The sequence below is a fragment of the Triturus cristatus genome, chromosome 1_2, assembly GCF_964204655.1.
Source record: "Triturus cristatus chromosome 1_2, aTriCri1.1, whole genome shotgun sequence".
Lineage (NCBI taxonomy): Eukaryota > Metazoa > Chordata > Amphibia > Caudata > Salamandridae > Triturus > Triturus cristatus.
In genome coordinates, this window is record NC_140580.1 from 451,934,453 (window position 1) to 451,956,050 (window position 21,598).

The following is a 21,598-nucleotide window of genomic DNA, read 5'->3' on the forward strand; positions in this document are numbered from 1 at the left end:
CCATAGGTAGCTCACACAACAAATCGATCAACTGTGGCTCCTCTAGGCGTCGGTTTCACATATATCCTTGCAATCCACACACGTACAGACGCTAGAAACAATGCCACCGCTAGGAACATTGCCAGATCTCCAAAGCCACAAACATTGTCTGCGTAAAAACAAGTTGTACTAAAGTGCTGCGCCCATAACTTCCTCATAGACATGGCTGTAATTAACTTCATGACCACATGTTGGGTACCACATGACGGCGCTACTAGTTGCTCCTAGTGTGCTAACAGCACTCCCAGCACACACAAATAAGCCAGCAACCCAACTCCTCGCAGCTGTCAGGAAGGCACATAGGAGAACACTGAGAATGACACTGCTGCATCGTGCTTGTGAGGATGTTAAAGGTACCAGCGCGCCCTGGGCGTTAGGCTGTCCGGTGAATTAGGACACTGGTGGGGCTAGAGGGCATCGTGTCTATCTCAGCGCTTCAAGTTTCCATGGATCCTTAACATTTCTACTTTCAGTAGATTCCACAGCTTTATTTCAGGTAGTGTCAGATCGGATAGTTTCCTCTCACAGACCAGTTGCACACGTAGGTCTTTCCAAATTCGTCACCAAAATATGTAATAGAAAGAAGGCAGGCCCAGTTCCATGTTGATTGCTTAAGTAGATTTATTAGGTAAGATGGTAATAAGAGAAGCCCCACCAGGAGCAGCCTTCCTGCTGCTCAGCCCATCCTCCAACTGACACTCTCCACATCCAGGCATCCTCACATTCAATCAGAGACAATCAATCAGAGACATTTATAGAGCGCACTACTCACCCGTAGGGTCTCAAGGCGCTGGGGGGAGGGGGGTGCCGCTACTGCTCGAACAGCCAGGTCTTCAGCTTCTTCCTGAAGGAGAGGTGGTCTTGGGTCAGGCGTAGGTCGGGAGGGAGGGAGTTCCAGGTCTTGGCGGCCAGGTAGGAGAAGGACCTTCCTCCTGTAGTCGCTCTTCAGATGCGGGGGACGGCGGCGAGGGCGTGGTAGGCTGATCGGAGGTGGCGTTTGGGAGCGTAGAAGTTGATTCGGTTGTTGAGGTAGCTCGGGCCTTGGTCGTGTAGGGCTTTGTGTGCGTGGGTGAGGAGGCGGAAGGTGATTCTTTTGTTGACGGGGAGCCAGTGTAGGTCTCTCAGATGTCCGGAGATGTGGCTGGTTCGTGGGATGTCGAGGATGAGTCTGGCTGAGGCGTTCTGGATCCGCTGGAGTCTCTTCTGGAGCTTGGCGGTGGTACCGGCGTAGAGGGCGTTGCCGTAGTCCAGTCGGCTAGTGACGAGGGCCTGGGTGACGGTCTTCCTGGTCTCGGTGGGGATCCACCAGAAGATCTTCCGTAGCATGCGTAGGATGTTGAAGCACGCCGAGGAGACGTTGTTGACTTGCCTGGTCATGGAGAGGTAGGAGTCCAGGATGAAGCCCAGGTTGCGTGCGTGGTCTGTCGGTTTGGGTGCGGTGCCCAGGGCGGGAGGCCACCAGGAGTCGTCCCAGGCGGAGGGTGAAGAGCCCAGGATGAGGACCTCCGTCTTGTCTGAGTTCAGTTTCAGGCGGCTGGTCGTCATCCATTCGGCTACCTCTTTCATCCCTTCGTGCAGGTTGGCTCTGGCGGCGGCGGGGTCGTCGGTCAGGGAGAGGATCAGCTGGGTGTCGTCGGCGTAGGAGATTATGCTGAGGTTGTGTTGGCGTGCGATGGCCGCGAGGGGGCTCATGTAGACGTTGAAGAGGGTGGGGCTCAGCGAGGATCCTTGAGGGACGCCGCAGATGACTTCGGTGGCCTCTGACTTGTACGGTGGTAGGCGGACTCTCTGTGTTCTTCCGTCGAGGAAGGAGATGATCCATTCCAGAGCCTTCTCCTGGATTCCGACGTTGCTGAGGCGCTGTACTAGGGTGCGGTGGCAGACAGTGTCGAATGCCGCGGAGAGGTCTAGGAGGATGAGGGCCGCTGTTTCTCCATTTTCCATCAGGGCTCGGATGTCATCGGTGGCGGCGATGAGGGCGGTCTCGGTGCTGTGGTTGGCTCGGAAGCCAGACTGTGAGGGGTCGAGGGATCCATTTGTCTCAAGGAAGGCGGCCAGCTGCTTGTTGACGGTCTTCTCGATGACTTTGGCTGGAAACGGGAGGAGCGAGATGGGGCGGTAATTCTTGAGTTCGGTGGGGTCCGCTGTGGGTTTCTTGAGAAGAGCGCTGAGTTCGGCGTGCTTCCAGCTCTCAGGGAAGGTGGCGGTGTCGAAGGATGTGTTGATGATGTCTCGCAGGTGGGGTGCGATAACAGCGTCGGCCTTGTTGAAGACGTGGTGAGGGCAGGGGTCGGTCGGCGATCCGGAGTGGATGGAGTTCATCGTGCGGATGGTGTCTTCGGTGCTGATCGGAGTCCAGGCGTGGAGGGTGGTGGTGGGGTGTGGTTGTTCGGTCGTGGTGTGCGTTGGTTGGTTGTTGAAGCTGTTGTGTATGTCCGCGATCTTGTTGTGGAAGTATGAGGCGAGGGAGTTGCAGAGGTTTTGCGATGGGGTGATGTCGTTGTTTCCTGCGCTGGGGTTGGATAGCTCTTTCACGATGTTGAAGAGTTCCTTGCAGTTGTGTGCGTTGTTGTCCAGCCGGTCCTTAAATGCAGTTTTCTTGGCGGCGCGGATCAGCTGGTGGTGCTTCCGGGTGGCAAGCTTGAAGGTGGTCCTGTTGTCCGGTGTTGGTTCCCTTCTCCAGACTTTCTCGAGGGCTCGGCAGTTCTTCTTGGAGCTCTTGAGTTCGTCGGTGAACCATGGGGCTTTCTTGCTGCCGGGTCTGCTGGGCGGGGTCCTCAGCGGGGCGAGCTCGTCCGCGCAGTTGCTGATCCACTTCGTGAGGTTGTCGGCGGCCTGGTTGGGGTTCGCTGAGCTGGCAGGAGGGTGCTGGCTCAGGGAGGTGGCGAGCTGGTCGGCTGTGATCTTGTTCCAGCTTCTGCGGGCAGCCTGTTGCTGGTGGTGGTGGGTCGTCGTTCTTTTGAAGGTGAAGTGGACGCAGCTGTGGTCCGTCCATTGAAGCTCTGTGCCGTGGCTGAAGGCGATGTCTGTGCTGGATGAGAAGACTGCGTCGAGTGTGTGTCCGGCGAGGTGGGTGGGGGTGGACACCAGCTGCTTGAGTCCAAGATTGGCGAGGTTGTCGAGCAGGGTGCTGGTGTTGCGGTCGTTGTTGTTCTCCAGGTGGAAGTTGAGGTCCCCCAGGAGGATGTAGTCAGCGGAGGGGAGGGCATGCGGGCTGACGAAGTCGGCGATGTCCTCGCTGAATTGGGTGCGTGGTCCCGGAGGTCGGTAGATCAGTGTGCCTCTGAGGGTGGTCTTCGGGTCGGTGTGGATTTGGAAATGCAGGTGTTCGGCGGTGGTCAGGGTGTTGTCGGTGCTAGTCGTGATACGGATGGTGTTCCTGTGGATGATGGCGATGCCTCATTCCCTTACATCACCATGCACACTAACATTCCACAGCACCTTCACACAGGCTGAGCTGCAGGTATAACAAAAGGTTTGACCTATTGTTCTGTCTTTGGAGTCCTATCATTTAGCTGTATTTGGATTCTGGTATTGGCGACTTCTCAGGAGGTCACAATTTTGAGAGATTCTTTTGCACTTGTGAAAAGAGAATGGTAACCTTTAAAAAAAAAATATAATAATAATTCAGTTCCATTTGACTATTATAATGATTTGTTGATTGATTAGAAATTGAGATGTTTTTTCACCTTCAAAAAGCAGTTGCTGCAGATGTGTTTAACTTCCTCCCCTCACTAGAGACCTTTCAGGTGCACTTCCCTGTTAGAAAATGTAGATTTACTTGAAGTTGGTGTTTTAAAAGGCCAGTAGGGCTGGGGAAGGTATCAGTTGCATGTTTGAGGTAATTATGTCGATCAAAATAGAATAAAAAGTGTAGCCTAGCGTCCCAAGTCCCCCCAGTTTTAAAAGCCTTGGCCTGTAAATCTTCCAGATTGTTTTCACATGCTTCAATAGTACTCATATTATCCACCTAATGATAACAAAAGGCTTTTAACTTGTGATTTATATAGATTACGCATATGTTTATGCTGCGTAGCATCAATACAGTGAGGTGTTTTATGAGAAGTTTAATATGCTGTGCTCTTTTACCTACACGATGAACTGGCGGAGGTTAATATGAACCCGACCCACAACACTCTCGAGACTCGTACCCACCCTCCCAACCCCCGCACCTTCAGACAATCATATCTCTGATTCTTACTCTAAATAACCATACTCCCACTGAAGTTTTGGTTTGAATTTCTCTTTTGTTTAAGAAATCATAGATCCATTTCTCCAAGGACCGAACAAAAGCCTCTAAATAGCAGTGTGCAAAATAATATTCTCACTAATTGATGCTTTTTGGCAGGAAAACTCTCTCCACACATTCAGTTAGTTTGTTTTTTACAGCACATTAAGTGGATACATTTCCTTCTGAGGTTTTCTTTATTTTGCTGGAATAAAAAAATCAGCAGGATGTCAGTTTTTTTTCTCCAGCAGCACTTATTCAACTGACTTTTTCTTTTTCTTTTTTTTCTTTTTTATTGCTCAATCCAGAACAAATAGCAGTCAATATACATTAAATACATGATTTTAACACTCAAGGTACTTGTAGCTTGAAGTGCTCTATCCAAACAAACAATACAATTTATGGTTGGCCTTTCCCTCTAAAATAACAGAAGCTTCCTGCCAATACACTTGTCTCATATGCTCTACCATAGGCCCCCATATCTGAGCTCCTAATTTCTATCGTTTTATAGGTTTCACTGAATAGGGACTATACTCCAAATTAAAGATGTTATTTACTTAGCCCGCCACATTTCAAATGACCGAGCTAGTTGCTGCAGCCACACTGATGCCACACATAATCGTGCTACTGCCACGGCCATTAATATCAAATATCTATATGGATACCCGGGTTGTCCCTGCTGAAGAATATCCCCAACTCCTGTTAACATAACATCCATAGTTATTAGTATATCCACCCCTGTGATCTCAGACAAAAATCTCTCAATCTGCCCTCTCAGTTGCAATAAATGAGTACAAGCATAGAATATATGCGTAATATCAGCCTCATCCATTGCACATCTAAAGCACTTCCTATCATTACCTCCCCCCCATTTCATCATCCTAGCTGGCGTATTATACAAGTTGAATAATGACTTATAGTGATGGGCTTTCAAATTGCCTGATAACAAAATCTTGCCCGCAACATAAATCGATTGTTGAACATACTCTCCCTCTTGACCTAACCTTGCACTCCATTTGCTATCTTGTACATCAAGATCATCTGGCTGCATTTCCATTTTTAAATCATATAAAGCCCCTATTTGTACTCCCTTTTTTACAGCCTGAACCAGCAAATTGGTCTTCATACATTTCTGCTTCTGATATTTCCATAGATAATCTCTTATGTGAAGATATTTTAAAAAGTCTGTCTTTTGCAAATTATATCTATCCATTAAGTGTGCAAAAGACACTATCTCCTCATTCTCAAATACATCTCCAACTAGCCTGATCCCCTTAGCTCTCCACTGCTCAATTTTGCGATCCCAAAGAATAGCGGGTAAAATCGTCACAGAATTCATGGGGGTATAAAAACATAGCGCCGATACTCCCAGCATTTTACGCATGGTCTTCCATAATTTATATGCTGCCCACACTACCTTCAATCATGTTCGCTTGTAGTAGCTTGGCTCCCAGTAATTAAACATACAGTTCCTCGCTACAGAGCTAAGCGGAAGCTGATATATTGAGGGGGCCTCAGCGGCTGTAGCCACCTCCTCCCCAGTGAGCAATATCCTCATATTTTGCAAAAGACAAGCATAATAATAAAAAGTGAAATTTGGTACAGCCCAACCTCCCCGTCTGCGCGACAGCATCATATATTTAAATGCCCTCCGTGATTGCCTTTGTCCTCATAGAAACTTATCACACATATATTGTAATTTCTGTAGCTGTGAAGTTGTCAGCTCTAATGGCACCGCCCTGAAAAATAAAGTATTCGAGGGAGTACATTCATCTTCAATACGTTGCACCTTCCCAAAAGTGAGAGGTGCAAGCATTCTAGGCGGTCCAGCTGCCCTTTAATCCCATCCAACAACCCTTTCCAATTAACCTCTTTTAGATCTTGCAAGCTCATCCTAATCTTTATACCTAAATACATAGCTTCCTCGGTTACCCAACTCTCCCCAGGACAGGCCATTTTAGTACACACTATTTGGGTTTTTGTTGAATTTAACTTATAGCCAGACAACGCCCCAAACCTCAAGGCCCACCACTCTATTTCAGCAATGGAAGACTTTGGATCTGACGTTGCCACCACAATATCATCTGCGTAAGCCAGAACCCACGTCTGATATTGCCCACATATCATAGAGCTAATCACATTGCTCTTTTCCAACATTATCAGAAACTGGTTAATGTACAGGGCAAACAAGAGCGGGGAGCAGGGACATCCCTGCCTTGCCCCCTGAGTTATATATACTAAATCTGATTCTTAGCCCATAGTGCAAATCCGAACTGTAGGGTTTTGGTACATAACCTGAAGAGACCTAATAAAGTCCGGACCAAACCCCATCCTGCGTAAAACAGCCCATAAAAAAGGCCAGGAGACACGGTTGAACGCCTTTTCGGCATCCAAGAATATCAGCCCTAATCTGCTTTGCTGTACATTAGCAGCATCTATCAGAGAAATAGCTCTATTTAGTTGGTTTTACCGTGCTCCTGCCTGGTATAAATCTGTGCTGTTGTTTAGATACTAAAGAAGTGATTACTTGTGCTAACCTAGTTGCCAATATTTTAGCATACACTTTTCCATCCGCATTCAAAAGCGAAATTGGCAGGTAAGACCCTGGCATCTCCGCAGGCTTATCTTTCTTTTTAAATATAATTATATTAGCCTCTGACCATGACAATGGAGGGTTTCCCAATTGGGCCGCTCGAAATGTAGCCAACATGTCCCTCCTTAAAATCGAGAAGAACGTTCGATACACCTTGAGTGGCAGCTTATCTGGTCCTGTAGCTATCCTCCTTGCTAATGACACTGTTGCCGCCTCGAGCTTTTCCATTGTAATCAAGTCTTCAAGTACTGCAAGGTCTTCTTGTCTTCCACCTACTATCTGTACTTGCTGAACAAATTGTCTAATGGCTTGTTCACTCCATTCACCCTGTGTGTACAATTCCTTATAAAAATCATGGAATACCTTCAGTATACCCTCCAAAGTTTCAACCTTTCTCCCCTCGTTATCAATCAGTGAGGTAATCCTTTGTACTGATTGTTTAGCCCGTATTCTTTGTGCCAAACAGTACCCTGTAGATTCCCCATATTCATACCTTTCCTCTTTAAAGATTGTATACTGGCTGGCAATCTCCTTACTCCATATCCTATTAACTTTAGCTTTACAGCACGCTATCCTTGTTTGTATCCCCTTCAGATCTCCTCCCCTCCTTATTCCCAGCATCAGCTCCAGCTCCCCTGCTCTTAAGTCACCCAGGAGGGCCTTCATGATATTTTGCTGTAACTTCTGCCTCCTCCATCCATAAATAATTATTTCCCCCTCAATCCGGCTTTCAAGGCGTCCCATACCATCATACTACTGGTAGACCCTCTATTAACATCAAGAATTTGTTTTATCCAATTTTCCATATGGTTTACAAAAGAGCTATCCAATAAAAGCTTCCTATTAAAAGAAAAAGATCTCCCTACTCTCTCCCGAGCCATTGAGAAAACATCCAGTAATAATGGTCCATGATCCGCCATAATCCTAGGCCACACCTGCATTCTGGCCCCCACCATGAATAACCTAGATGCAAAGACATAATCTAACCTAACTAATTTATGATGAGATACGAATAAAAAGTATATCCCGGATCTGGATAATTCAAGGTCTGCCAGTCATCAACCAACCCATGATCCTCAATAAGTTGCCTTAATGCTTTAAAAACCTTGGGTTTACACCCACTATATTTGTTATTCTCTAACTCCCTTGCCTGGCACTCCAAGTGTATATTAAAATCCCCACATAAGAGTAGAGGAGTATCCCAAAGGGCAAGGTCCACATTCAACCCTTCTAGAACTGCTTCTTCATCAAGGTTCAATCCATAGACTGTGCATACTACTATCTTATTGCCCCCTACTTGACACTCTACAATGGCCCACCTACCATAATTATCTGATAATACCACCCCGTCCCAGAGATCCCTTGTTGAGCCAGTATAGCCACCCCCCTATTCATAGTCGATTGCCGGGAAGCAGTAATTAATGAGAATCCAAGCTCTTTTAAAACCATATGTTTGGCCCAGGGTATATGTGTTTCCTGCACACACAGAATATCCGGTTTCATCACCCGCAGATTGGCCGCTACCCGCTGCCTTTTAATAGCATTGTTCAAGCCACATATGTTAAACGAACAAATACGTACCCCAGAGGCTACCTCCCTACTAGCCATAGCCAAACGCCCAACCTAATACCTTACATATCAATCTTTGCATACAAGTACTCATATCCTTTTTGGTCTGGATTGATTTTTTATTTACTCCCCCCACCCCCCTGCCCCTCCCAACCTTCATCCTCACCCCCCAGTGCCCCTCCCCATCCCACCACACACACCAACCCCCTTCCCCCACCCTCTCCCAAATACACGGGCAATAGGGCTAATGGCCCTTGCGATGGGGAGTAGTTTGCTGCCCAATGTCCCCCTTCCCTCTCAATACCTTTCATCACAAAAAAAAGAAACAGCCCACAACATAAAATATAAGACATCATTAGAAGAATTTTCAGAAGAAACCCAAGCTATTGCCTTACTCTGACTCTACTTTTAGATAGACTGAAGGTATTCCTTCGCTTGCACATCTGATATAAAAAAAACGTATTTGTCCCTTATACATTATTTTCAACATAGCAGGGTTTAACAAAAAAGCTTGCGCCCCCTTATCCTGAGACAGCGTTATTAATTGACGCAGCTGCCGCTTTTTTTCCATAGTATAGTGACAATAATCAGGTCTGACAAAGAACTGTGCACCCTTTCCCGCCCTCTTTTTATCAGGCCTTGCAAGGTCATAGACTGCCTGTCGCGCCAAGAAATTATTTAAACTAATCAATTTAGCCCTTGGCCTGACATCAGATTGCCCAGCTTTAGTCATCGCTTGTTTAAAAGGAAACCTATAAGCCCTTTGAACTTCACTAGCCCACTTCCACATTAAAAGTTCAGGAAAAGCCTCTGTAAACAGTTCATCCTCAAAGTTCCGAACGTCACGTCCCTCGGCTCCCTCCGGTATTCCAAGTATCCTTAGGTTATTTCTTCGTAGTCGATTTTCCAAATCCATTAGCTTAAGTTGGGTGTCGTCTTTATGGGAGCTCATAGCCTCCAACGTCGCCTTTTGAGCCACCACTTCGTCCTCTAACGTGGATATCATTGCCTCCGCTTCATTCATCCTGTCCGTATACCCATTACAAACCTTGGAAATCCTCCTCACTGTGTTTTCGACATGCCATATATGTTTTTAGATTTTCTATCCGGGTCTCAGTTCTGTGATCTAATGTACTCTGGTAGATTGATTCCAGTGAAACTGCTCCATCATGTCTTTCTTCAATCCCTTCCGGACCTTGACCATCAGTTTTCAATATCTCAGAGTTTGTTTCTCCAATGATGATGAGGTGTCCCACATCAGGTTATTCACTGCTTCAGCTAACAGGTTTTCCTCCTTAGCTAACTCTTGCTTATGAACCGTAGACACATCGGCATTACCAATGTCCTAATTTAAGCTGTTTTGATCACAGCCAACACTCATTAATGAACTTTCCTGAGACTGTGACTTTTGCCCTAAAATACAGTCGTCATCCGAGGTGTCCGAAGGATCTGATATAGAAAATAACTTTTCCCCCGAGTCACTCTCCCTACCACCATCTCCCCCCACTGCTCCAGTCTCAGCCTCCTCCAATCCGCCATCAACCAGGAGTCCCATAAAAGCAGCGTTTTTCATAGTTTTTTGTTTCAAATCTCTCTCTGTTATATTCGTTATTAGCACATTATCTTCCAACACTGGCCCCGGCCCTCCAGCCTTTACTCCACTCACCGGGATGTTTTGTAATGAGTCGATCTTCTTTTTCGTAACACATTCTCCTATCATCGACTTTTCCAGTGTTTTAACATTTACATCAGTGCTCATATCAGTACTAGCCAAGTGTTCTATTGGCCCCGCCCTTTTATTCTTAATATCTGCTTTGAAAATATGTGGGGTTAAGTTCTTATTTTTATTTGCCGCCACAAACATTTGGGGTACTTTTTTTTCCCCTGTCAACCCCCTGCTCACCTCCTTGAGCCACTTCGTCCAAGAGTCCTGTCGATCCTTCCCCAGCTAGAGTCGCATGCCGCCCGACAACAGCAGCTCTGCTCCCCACAGCCGGCTCCACCATTGCTCTAGTTTTTCCTCCCCTAGCAGTTTTGGGAGGCATGTCGGCATCCAGAGCTACAAGGAATCACCTCGCACAGCTGTGTTCCACACTGATGAGCCGCACTTCTACAGAAGCACTGCGGTTCTCTTTGGCGTTCTTGGCTACAAAGTTTCTTCCTATCTTCCGAGTTTCCTTTTTTTTTAAATCCAGGAACACACTATCCTCGAACTTCCAAGAACTCCTTTTAATCCATTAAAGTGCGGAGTGCCCCACCGAGTTCCACACTGAGGGATCACCCCTTCTCCTATAATGCTGCCATTCTCGAGCACCACCGCAGGTTATTATGCTTTTTTTTCCAAATGCTTTCGCCCAGCGTTTTCCAGTAAACAATGGCAACTTTCCAACACTTTTCTGCCTTCCGAAAAGCTTCTTTTTAACCCATTTTAGTCCACGCACAATCCTCCGTTGTTTTCGCCTAGATTTCTCTCCCGCTATCTGTGCCGATAGGGGGAAGGGGGAGAGACGCCGGGAGCCCGCTACTCACTCGTCCATGACAGACGCCATCTTAACTGACTTTTTCTTTGTGAATTGTGAAAAAAAACCTTTGCACATTTTTAGGATGTTTTCCAATAATTACAGAAATGTTGCAGAAGTCCTATATAATCTTGCTAACATGTACTCAAAACGGTGTGCTCTCCAAGTATCAAGCCCACAACATCAATAGGTGAGAATATTGAGGAAAACCATATCGAAAGGTAAGTAAGGCTATATGTTTTATTCCTAATTCCACATATATGCACCTATGTGGTACATATATGTTCAAGGTATGTAGATATGGAGTTAGGAATAGTAAATCTATACTCCCTTACATGCACTTACCTTTGGATATTTTGCCCTAAGATATCCTGTCCTCGATGTTCCTGCATCAAGCTATTATTGATGTCGATATTCAGTAGCACAACCCTCAGAAATTCCAATGGAGACCCAACTTCACAGGAAGATTCCAGCAGAATGAAAGTCTTCTGAAGACGCACAACTCACCCGAAGATACCAAGGAACATGTATTTCTGCCCGAAAAAGTATTTTAGAAAATGTACCAAACTATGGGGCATATTTACAAGCCCCTATGGACACCACAACTACACTGTTCTTGACATTGTGGTGGCGATAGGGGCTTCGCCTTATTCACAAGAAGGCGTTAAGCCACTTAATGTGGCTTAATGACTCCATGTGAATAAGGGTCCCTTTCACGCTATACTTAGCGTAAAAGGGGCGGTCAATGGGTGTTGTGGTGGGCATTCCACTGCAACGCCCATTGATTTTGATGCTGCCCCATATTTACAAGGGTGGCAGAAATATGAGGGTGCGTCAGAATTAAGACCAGGCAAAACCTGGTCTTACCCTGGCGCTAGAGGAGAAATATTTAATTTCTCCTTGTTTTTGCTGATTCCATGTGTGCTGCGTTGTGCAACACACATAGAAACAGCAAAACGCCATTGATTGTTTATGTGCAGGAAAGTGTTCCTTACTGCACATAAACAATCATAAAAATGTCTGGAAGATCTATGTGTGCTGCATTAAGCGGCACACATAGAAGTTTCAAAACGTCATTTCAGATTGTTTTTGTGCAGGAAGAGACACCTTCCTGCACAAATCATTTCCCTCAAAGCAGGCATCCTTGCACTATAGTGCAAGGATGCCTGCGTTGGTGCTAGGCAGCTAAATTAGCACCAGCGCAGGGGGAATCGCAAGGCTGCACCATATTCTTGTAAATACGGTGCAGCCCTGCATTTCAAAAGTGGCGGAGCGCAGCGTTAGGCCAAGGAGTCTAACGCCACGCTCCTCCACTTCCTTGTAAATATGCTCCGCTGTTTAATACTTAAGTAATTGACTACATTGAAGATGCTTTTAACACAACTAATGGAATGATGGCATAATTTTTACTTATGTTTTTAACGTTTAGAAGAATGGAAATGAGAAAAAAGAAATTATAGCATACTTTCGATTAAACCAACTCCAGGACGAATTTAATTTTGCCACTGATGAAGAGATACAAAAATGCATGCGTTTCCAGCTACTGATGCACAGAAACTCACAGCAACTGGACCCAAATTGGTTTCAGCAAATCCCACTGTATGACAAGGAAATTCCAGAGTCACTTATTCAGGTACTTTATATTTGTTAGATACAAATAGCCAGAGTTACTTTACTAATGAAACCACTTCTCTGTGGGGGAGGATTGCAAATCCTAAAACATGAATAGTATTGATGGCCAGTAAAATAGGTCCATACAACATGTTTACAACTGCTTTATGACAGCAACACCAGTGATCCAGAAAAATGCTGTTGCTCATCCCTTTGTTAGTAGTAAGAAGTATTTGTGAGACATCTCTGGGGCTCACTCGCTTAGGGTGACTGCGATTAGAGGCTCCCTCGTGCTTCACAGATGCATCTGGAATTTACACAATGAGCCCTGTGGTTGGCAGCCAGCGGCAATGCCAAGGATGGGACCATGAAAGGATAATCCTCCTTCTGGTGGTGGGCATCATCTGTTGGCTATGTGATCTGCTTTAGGATTAGAACTATGGAATGGGTGATAGTTTGAACATGTTTTATTTGCATCGGACATGTGCCGTCACAGATTGGGTAAACTGGTACAGAGGACACTGCTTGGAAATGTTCCAACACTCAAGATGATGTAGCAATATGAGCTGATACTAAACAGGAAAGATGTTGGACCTTTTCAAAACAAATCGGTTAGGTCTGATAAACTGCAAATAATATAAAGAAGACCTCAGATTGGTCAATAATTACTATATACACTGCAGATTGGATACATCTGTGCCTTTGCAATTTGTTTGACGAAATGAGAGATTACGTTTGTGGTTTCTTTAGATGATCGGGATTCACTGGAAGTGATGGCGCAGTTTACAAACATGCCTCATCTCAGGCAATAAAAAATGAGTAGAATGAGTGACCTGCCTCGCCTCCTTCTGCCGTTCCACCTTCTGTAGTGTCAACATGACCCCGTCCCGCCTTCCACCATATTCAAAATACCCTTGTCTTTTCCTGATTGTACTCTCCTCACCAACTAACCTGCACATTACACCGCTCCTTGACCTTGATGCAAAACATCTACGCACTCCCTTATTAACCACTCCATCGCTCTGCCATCATCAGGAATAAATTAGGCAGGTAATATTCTCTTCTGTGATGTTTTATGGGAGTTCAAAATTCCAGATGGATTTCTATACTGTATACGCAACATCATAACATCTTGCACAATGGTTTTACAGTGTTCAGAGTAATCAGCTATAAATATTTAAAAGTTCCTCTCCAAATTTAAAAAAGTAAAACTTGGTTAACTCTTACAATAATCTCATTTTACAGCCTATCACAAATTTAAAAAATAGCTTGGAAACAGCTCTTATTTATAGAGATCCTTAAGCATGTCAAAAAGGTTTTGTATCTCTGAATTCTGTTCTAAACCTCCCCCAGGCGCTGGAAAAGGCCTAATGGTCCATAAATCCTGTGGGAATGCCCAAGTTTGACCTTGAAATTTGCATGGTTCCCAACGCCTGGAATTCCAGGTTTGCAAAGTGGCATATTTCCATTGTTCATCAACAGTGGCGTAGTTTGTATGTCATGGGACCTAATAAAAGCATGGAAAGTGTACCCCGTCCTCCCCTGAGTTGGCATTAAAATACAGACATAATTGAGCTGCAGTGGACCCTTCACTCCCCATATTTTGGCGTCACTGCAGCGACACTGTAATCACTAATGATAGTGGCATTACGTCTTACAGGTCTATCTTTCCTCTCTCATACGCTGTCTCCACTCATCTGTCTCCTCCCTGTCCCATTTAGGTGCATCTCTTTTCTCTTCTTCTGTCTCTTATTTGTCTGTATCTCCTTCCTCCCTTCTCTCACTGGCATCCTTATTTTCACCCTTTATCTTCCTCTTTTGCTCGTGCTTTTCTTCTTTCTCTCGTCTCTCATCAGCATTCCTTTCTCCCATTCTGTCAGCTCTTCCTCTTCCTCTCTCCTTTCATCCATATCCTCTTTCTTTGTCATTTCTTTCGTATCTTGTGCTCTCAAATAACCTGGCCAGCTCACTAAAAAGTAGAAATAGAGCCAGGCCCCAGGCAGGCTCTGGTTTAAAACAAATTTGATCAGGTCGCCTCTAAAATAACTTCAGACAACAGAGGGCAGGCTAGGCCTTCCCCCATTTCTTAGCCCCTTTCCCAGTACAACTGCTAGCTAAGCCCTGTTCATCAAGATCTTGAAACAGTAGGGCACATTTACAAGGAAATGTCAGAGCGCGGAGTTGCACCAAATTTGGAAGAGCCACGCTCCCACATTTAAAAAAACGCAGGGATGCACCGTATTCACAACAATACGGTGCACCCCTGTTTTTTCCACAGTGCTGGTGCTAAAATTAACTGCCTAGCGCCAAAGCAGGCACTCTTACACCATAGTGCAAGGATGCCTGCGTTGCAGGCAATGATTGTTTATGTGCAGGAAGATTTCCCTTCCTGCATATAAACAATAATTATTGGCATTTTGTTACTTCTATGTGTGCTGCAGACTGTAGCACACATAGAAAAAGCAAAAATGAGGAGAAATAAAAGTATTTCTCCTCGTTGCACTATTGCAACACCTGTATTGCATGGGGTTAGTTTTTGGCACTGCCACATATTTGCACATCATTGTAACTTTGGGGCACAGTCAAAATGCAATGGGTGTTGTGGTGGAGCCACCCACAGCAACACCCATTGCACGCCCTTTTCAAACAAAGTGAGGCACGTAAAGGGGCTGTATTTACAAGGCGGCGTTAAGCCAATCAACGTCGCTTAAAGTGATTTTCTGGTGGCACTATCCCCTTGTAAATGCCCCAGTGTGTAGTACAGAAGGCTGACTTTTGCGTTGCAGTGCAAACTGAAATGATTAAAATTAATAGCAACACTCATTATCAAATAACCTTTATTTGGGAATTAACAAAGAATAATAAGCTTTTTCAAAGTTTAAACATCACGTGGCAGCCCTTAGGGGCGGATAAAAAGCCAGTGTAATTTGTTCAACCTGTGCCCTGCTGGTAAAAAACAATGATGACTGTTAATCACCCACATCAGATACGGTTCCATAGTACTGACTGTTTAGGTCTCGCCTGGCGTTGCAGCGCAAAGCGCTGCTCGCTCGGCGAGAGATTTTGTGAGAGAGCATATTTCAGAAGGGGACTTGAAGCCCCGCCCCTCATTTCCATAGGCTTGCATCACCGTTTATGTTAAATGGTGGCCTGCTATTGGAAGTGGGTTTTGTAGCCGCTGCACTTTCGCCTTTTGGGACGGCCCTTCCAGACTGGATCGTTTGCTTCACGGCTGTCGTGAAGCACTTTCTTATCTAAGTAGGCGTGTTATCTAAACAAGCCGTGATCCAGTCCGGATGGGCCGTCCCAAAAGGAGGCAGGGCTGCAGGCAGGCACAACGTGCCCCACCCGTCACTTTACGAAAGGGGAAAGGGCGGTCTGGCTATACTTTGGAGCTCGTCACGCTCCGATGCTGCTCTCGTTGCTGTTTTCTTTTTTTTTTCTTTTTTATTAAACACTCCCTTTCACCCTTCTAAACTGTTGTTGGTATGCATGCTGTCCCTGACAGAGTAAAAAAAATATCCTTTTTGCCGATGTTATCTAGCTTAAGACTCGTCGAAAAGTAAGACGAAGGCAACTTTATCACTTGGAAACACAGGGCAGGTTCGTAGCAGCAGAGAGAGAAGCAGACATCGATCTGAGCTGCACAGTAAGGGGAGGGGGCGTGGGGAGGAAAATAAAGGGCTGAGGGAACATTTGTTGCAGTGTTTCAAAACCCTACAACAAAACTCTGACTCCGGAGTCAGAGCATACTGCTTCCCGATTCTTTTACCACTACATGTGCCACCCTCCCAAACCCCCTTCCCGTACCCCCAGTCTGCATTGTGACTTTGAAAGGAAAATGACTAAATCTTTCCTAGCACTTGAGAAATGATGGGCACAGTCCCTCGATTCTTAAAGACCCCAACTGCAACCACCCTCTCGATGATCTTTGCAACGCCTCTACGCTTTTTAACACTCCTTTGATGCTATTCTACAAGCCCCAGAACTTGGGAGTTCACAGCAGTTGATCACCCCCCTCTTTTCCTCTGGAAGCCCCTTGACACGCCAGCCTCCTGCTGACGTAGGAGATCCGCTGGACCCCTCAGCCCAGGTAAGCGCTGGACCTACAACAATATCCACACATCCCCTCAACTCTACTCTACTCCGTCATCCCCGGTAGCCCATCACTCGCCCACATCACACACTGGCCCCGTATGAGCCCAATAGGAACTCAGCACTCACTCCCAAGACCCCCTCCCCCTAGTCCTCCAGCGGGCCCCTGGCCCCTTGACCTCTCAGGTTCCATACTCAACCCCACACACTTCCTCTCTTACCTGCTGCAACAAGAGCTTCAGTCAGGGGAGACAAGTTCACCAGAAATGTGGTCATTGTCCGGATCCATGAACGGCAGCTCTGTGTGAAGGGGGGCCAAAAGGGGGGCACTGCTGTGGAAGGGAAGGAGGGCCACAGACAAGGGAGTGAGAAAGGGGGGGCAGTGCTGGCAGAGTGGGAGGAAGAGGGAGTCCTGATGTCAGAGTGACACAGAGGGGTCACTGCTGACGTCACACTGAGAGGGACGCTGTCGGGCTGGCCCTTCTGTGAGAGTAGCGCGAAGAGTGACAGTCCCAGCAGAGCAGCTCTCTTCAGGTGACCGCGCAGCTGCGCCAGTCCCTCCTGGTATGGGATGTGTACAGCTCAGCAGGGGATCAGTGCCGAGAGAGAGGGAACGAGGGAGAGGAGAGGGGAAGTGTGCTACAACTTCTGGGAGGCATGAAACATGTGTAACAACAACTACAGGGGGAGGGGAGGGGTCACAACTTCAGCTACAGAGAGAGAAGCGAATGATTCCAGAAAGTGCGTGCGAAGCGATTGATTCCAGAAAGTGCATGACAACACCAAGCACAAGTGTGGGAAACAAAAACTCTAGGGGCCGAGAAAGGGGCAATACATTCTAAAAGGAGTAAAGTCTACATACAATACGTCAGAGGGGTTTAGAGAGTTTAACAGACTTACAAACAAGCATTTGCAATGCAATAGGTCTCGCATTTGCGAGAGTTTAAGCTATTGGCATTGTAAATGATAATGCCTTTTATTTATGTTTTAAAAACCAACACATAAATAAAAAGGCATTGTCATTTACAATGCCAAGAGCTCAAACTGTTCCAAATGCGAGACCTCTTGCATTGTAAATGCTTGTTTTAAAAGTGTATACGCATAAACCGAGGGTTTAGATAGTTCTTCTCCTTCTCTGTTGGCCGGACACCATGATAAAGAAGCATTTCTTGTCCATTTTAGATCCACCTTCCTTAAGTTCTTGGGGCGGTCAAACAAATTGCGATGACCGTAAGAAGTAAAATAATTTTAAACATATCTTAGGCGGGGGATGTGTGGTCATCATCAAGATTTAAACCGTCCTTTATAATATCCAGATTAAGTTTTGTCCCCGGCTTGGACCACATTTAAACCCATCTTAAAAGTGGACGAAGGTTAGAGTTATCACCTAAGTAGTTGACTCCAAGTCCATGATGCACAATGTACGCAGGAGTGCACTGCGGGACCCTTAGAAGGCGACTGGGATATTTATTTTTATCTATTTGAAAAGAAGAAATATCTATAAAGCCCCAGATACCACAACCATAAGAAACTATGGAAGTACGTTTGGCAAGGTACATTTTAATGACAGCCTGCAACGTTTTTTCCCCAAATTTGCCACAAAATCAGAGACAGATGAAACTGCTCTCAAAAAGAGATTTTTCTAGGTATTAACATAAGGGGATCAATCAATGAATCAATCACTAGATTTATAAAGCGCGCTACTCACCCGAAGGGTCTCAAGGCGCTGGGGGGGGGGGGGGGGGGACACTACTGCTCAAAGAGCCAGGTCTTGAGCTGTTTCCTGAAGGAGAGATGGTTCTTGGTCAGACGTAGGTGGGTGGGGAGGGAGTTCCAAGTCTTAGCCGCCAGGTAGGAGAAGGATCTTCCTCCGGTGGTGGTCTTGTGGATGCGTGGGACGGTGGCGAGGGCGAGGCTGGCGGAGCGGAGCTGGCGGGTGGGCGTGTAGAATGTGAGTCGGTTGTTGAGGTATGCGGGGCCCATGTCGTGGAGAGCTTTGTGTGCGTGGGTGAGGAGCCTGAACGTGATCCTCTTGCTGATGGGGAGCCAGTGCAGGTCTCTCATCTGGGGGGAGATGTGGCTGAAGCGGGGGGTGTCCAGGATAAGTCGTGCAGAGGCGTTCTGTATGCACTGGAGTCGCTTCTGTAGTTTGGCTGTGGTTCCAGCGTAGAGGGTGTTGCCGTAGTCCAGACGGCTGGTCACGAGGGCCTGGGTGACCGTCTTCCTGGTGTCTGTGGGGATCCACCGGAAGATCTTCCGGAGGGTGCGCAGGGTGTTGAAGCAGGATGATGAGATGGCGTTGACTTGCTTGGTCATTGTGAGCGAAGAGTCCAGGATGAAGCCCAGGTTGCGTGCATGGTCCGTAGGCTTTGGGGCGGAGCCCAGGGCGGGGGGGCCACCAGGAGTCGTCCCAGGCGGAGGGGGAGGTTCCCAGGATGAGGACTTCCGTCTTATCGGAGTTCAGTTTCAGCCGGCTGAGCTTCATCATGTCCATGCAGATCAAATTAGACTCCTAAATATGAAAAGAAGTCAACTTTAGCCACCCTGGATACAAAAAGGTTGGACTCTAGACTACATCTGCCCCACCACCATCACAAACGACTTATTATAATTTGTGACTTAATATAGCAACCTTCAATTAAAACTTTACTTAAAAACCTATTATGACATATAATTCATTTAATTTCAAGATTAAAATCTTAAATCTTCCCAACAAATGCACCCATGCCCATATGTTGTGGTTCATTTGTAAAGGCAGTTGCAGGGCCAAAAGTGGCAGTGCAGCTATTACGATTTTTGGGAAATCTTTTTTGTTACATGTTAAGGGAAAATATTTTATAAAATTATTTGGTAGTGTTTCAACACATTGACGGTGATCATGACAATTTGTTCTACACTCAACCATTTTGTACATTGGTTTTGTGTTCATGTGTATGTATGGTTTAATATCTAGTTAAAAAGAACTTTTATATGCCTTATATTTATAGGAGTATGAACGCCAACAGGACAATGACGTACCACTTACAGATAAGGATCCTATAATTGCACAAAGGACTAATGCAGCAACCCTCATAAGAAAGGTATCCTTTTGTATGTAGTATTTTTTTAAAATATTGTACATCCTGGTTCTACTGTGTTCTTGTTTTCATGATATGTTTTTTTGCCCAGTTTTCATGGTGTTACATTCAGTATTTTGTAAGTTATTTTATATCATGTTTTGTTTCTGTCAATTGTATGGTTTACGTCGGCAATTAATATGGCATGCAGTGTAACATTTTCAAAGGCTCCTGCAGTCGGCCGTATCATATTTCAACTGTTCTCTGATGTGTGCCACAAAACATGCAAAAACGTTCTGTACTTATGCACAATCAAATGATAACTGCTTACACAGTCTACTTGCCTTGGGCCCATTATTGGCCTTGATGTCTGCCAAGTCTTCCACCTTACTTACTACCTTAGTATCGGAAAACATGTAGCAATCGTTTAGTGGTGACTTGTGAAAGACTTTTTATTGGCCTTTCATCAACTATGCGAAAAGTCTCTATAAAATTGCTTAAATGTCAAACCTCTAGTAATTCTACAATATTAGTTTCATAGAAAGTTGTTATACATTAAACCATGACACTGTTCTCTGTGGTATGGAACTTCATCCACATTAAAACGGGCGTAAGCTCTTTAGGGAGTATTTTGGAGGTCTTTGTGAAAATTGATTTAAGCGTTGAAAGTCCTTAACCATCACCATTCTAAAAGGCTGTACATGCTGTTTGACATGCAGTGGTCTGCCAACAACATGTAAAGAATTCCTATTTTCCTGAAGTCTACCATTGAGGCTAAAACAGCGATGGCATCTGATCTACCGCCTACTTTAGACAAGTTCTCCCCATTGGGCACGAAAGATACCTTAAACCTCCTTGCCGCTATTAGAACAAGCTTCCCCGTGATCCAGTCTCTGTGATTCAACTAGTCCTCGAGCCTATTGCTATTTCACTTACTTCCGTATTAAATGCCATGTTCATATCAGGGCATTATCCAAGAACATGGAAGAAAGCATCAATTCTTCCTCTGTAAAAAAACAAAATCTGGGCCCTAAAGATCCAAACAACTTCTGGCCAATCTCTCGCCTTCCTCTCCCAGCAAAATTGGTAGAGAAGACTATGAATATTCAGCTGAGTGCCTTCCTCCAGATGAATAATATCTTAGATCCAACGCAGTATGGGTTTAGGGAAGGACACAGCACAGAGTCTCCCCGCATAAAATCGACCGTAGAAATAAGAAAATAAGGGTCAGGGAGGAAACTAATTATGCTGGATCCTTCAGCTGCTTTTGATACGGTCTACCATGATCTATTAATGGATCGTTTGTCTGCCAGCGGGGTTCAAGGCTTAGCTTGGAAGCTATTAAGATCCTTTCTGACTGAAAGAACTCAAATTGTGGCTATGGACAACTTCCTTTTGAAACCTTTTTCATTACCTTGTGGCGTGCCACAAGGGTCTTCCCTCAGTCCCACACTTTTTAATGTGTACGTATCTCCCCTGGCGGACCTGAAGCTCACTTCAAATGCGGATGACACTCAAATTGTGGTGTCTCTGCGGCCGGGGCAGGTGACAGAGAAGGGGAAGAGGTTCCATGATGAGCTGGACCTGACTGAAGTTAAACTCGGGCAGGACCGAGGTCATTATTTTTGGAAATAATGCCAACTTCCGGACCCCAGATTGGTGGCCGGTAGAACTGGGTACACTCCCAAAACCCACTAGGAATGTAAAAAACCTGGGAGTCATAGTGGACGATAAACTTACTTCTGGGGACCAGATATTGCAGTTGCATCTGACAGCTTCCACCACCTTAAAATGATTAAGAAGATTATGCCGTTTCTCTCAGAGGACTGTCAGCGCGTAGTCCTAACATCCCTTATTCTATCAAGGCTGGACTACTGCAACAGCCTTT

The 21,598-nt window shown here is 45.7% G+C and overlaps 1 protein-coding gene across 1 annotated transcript in view; it reads left to right on the forward strand.

Annotated features, from left to right (window-relative positions):
- The window catches only part of CC2D2B (coiled-coil and C2 domain containing 2B), a 1,427,481-nt gene that overhangs the window by 867,019 nt on the left and 538,864 nt on the right, over positions 1 to 21,598 (forward strand). Inside the window, 2 exon segments of the mRNA XM_085622020.1 lie at positions 12,378 to 12,581; positions 19,642 to 19,734. Of these exon segments, the coding sequence (XP_085478146.1) occupies positions 12,378 to 12,581; positions 19,642 to 19,734 (297 nt within the window).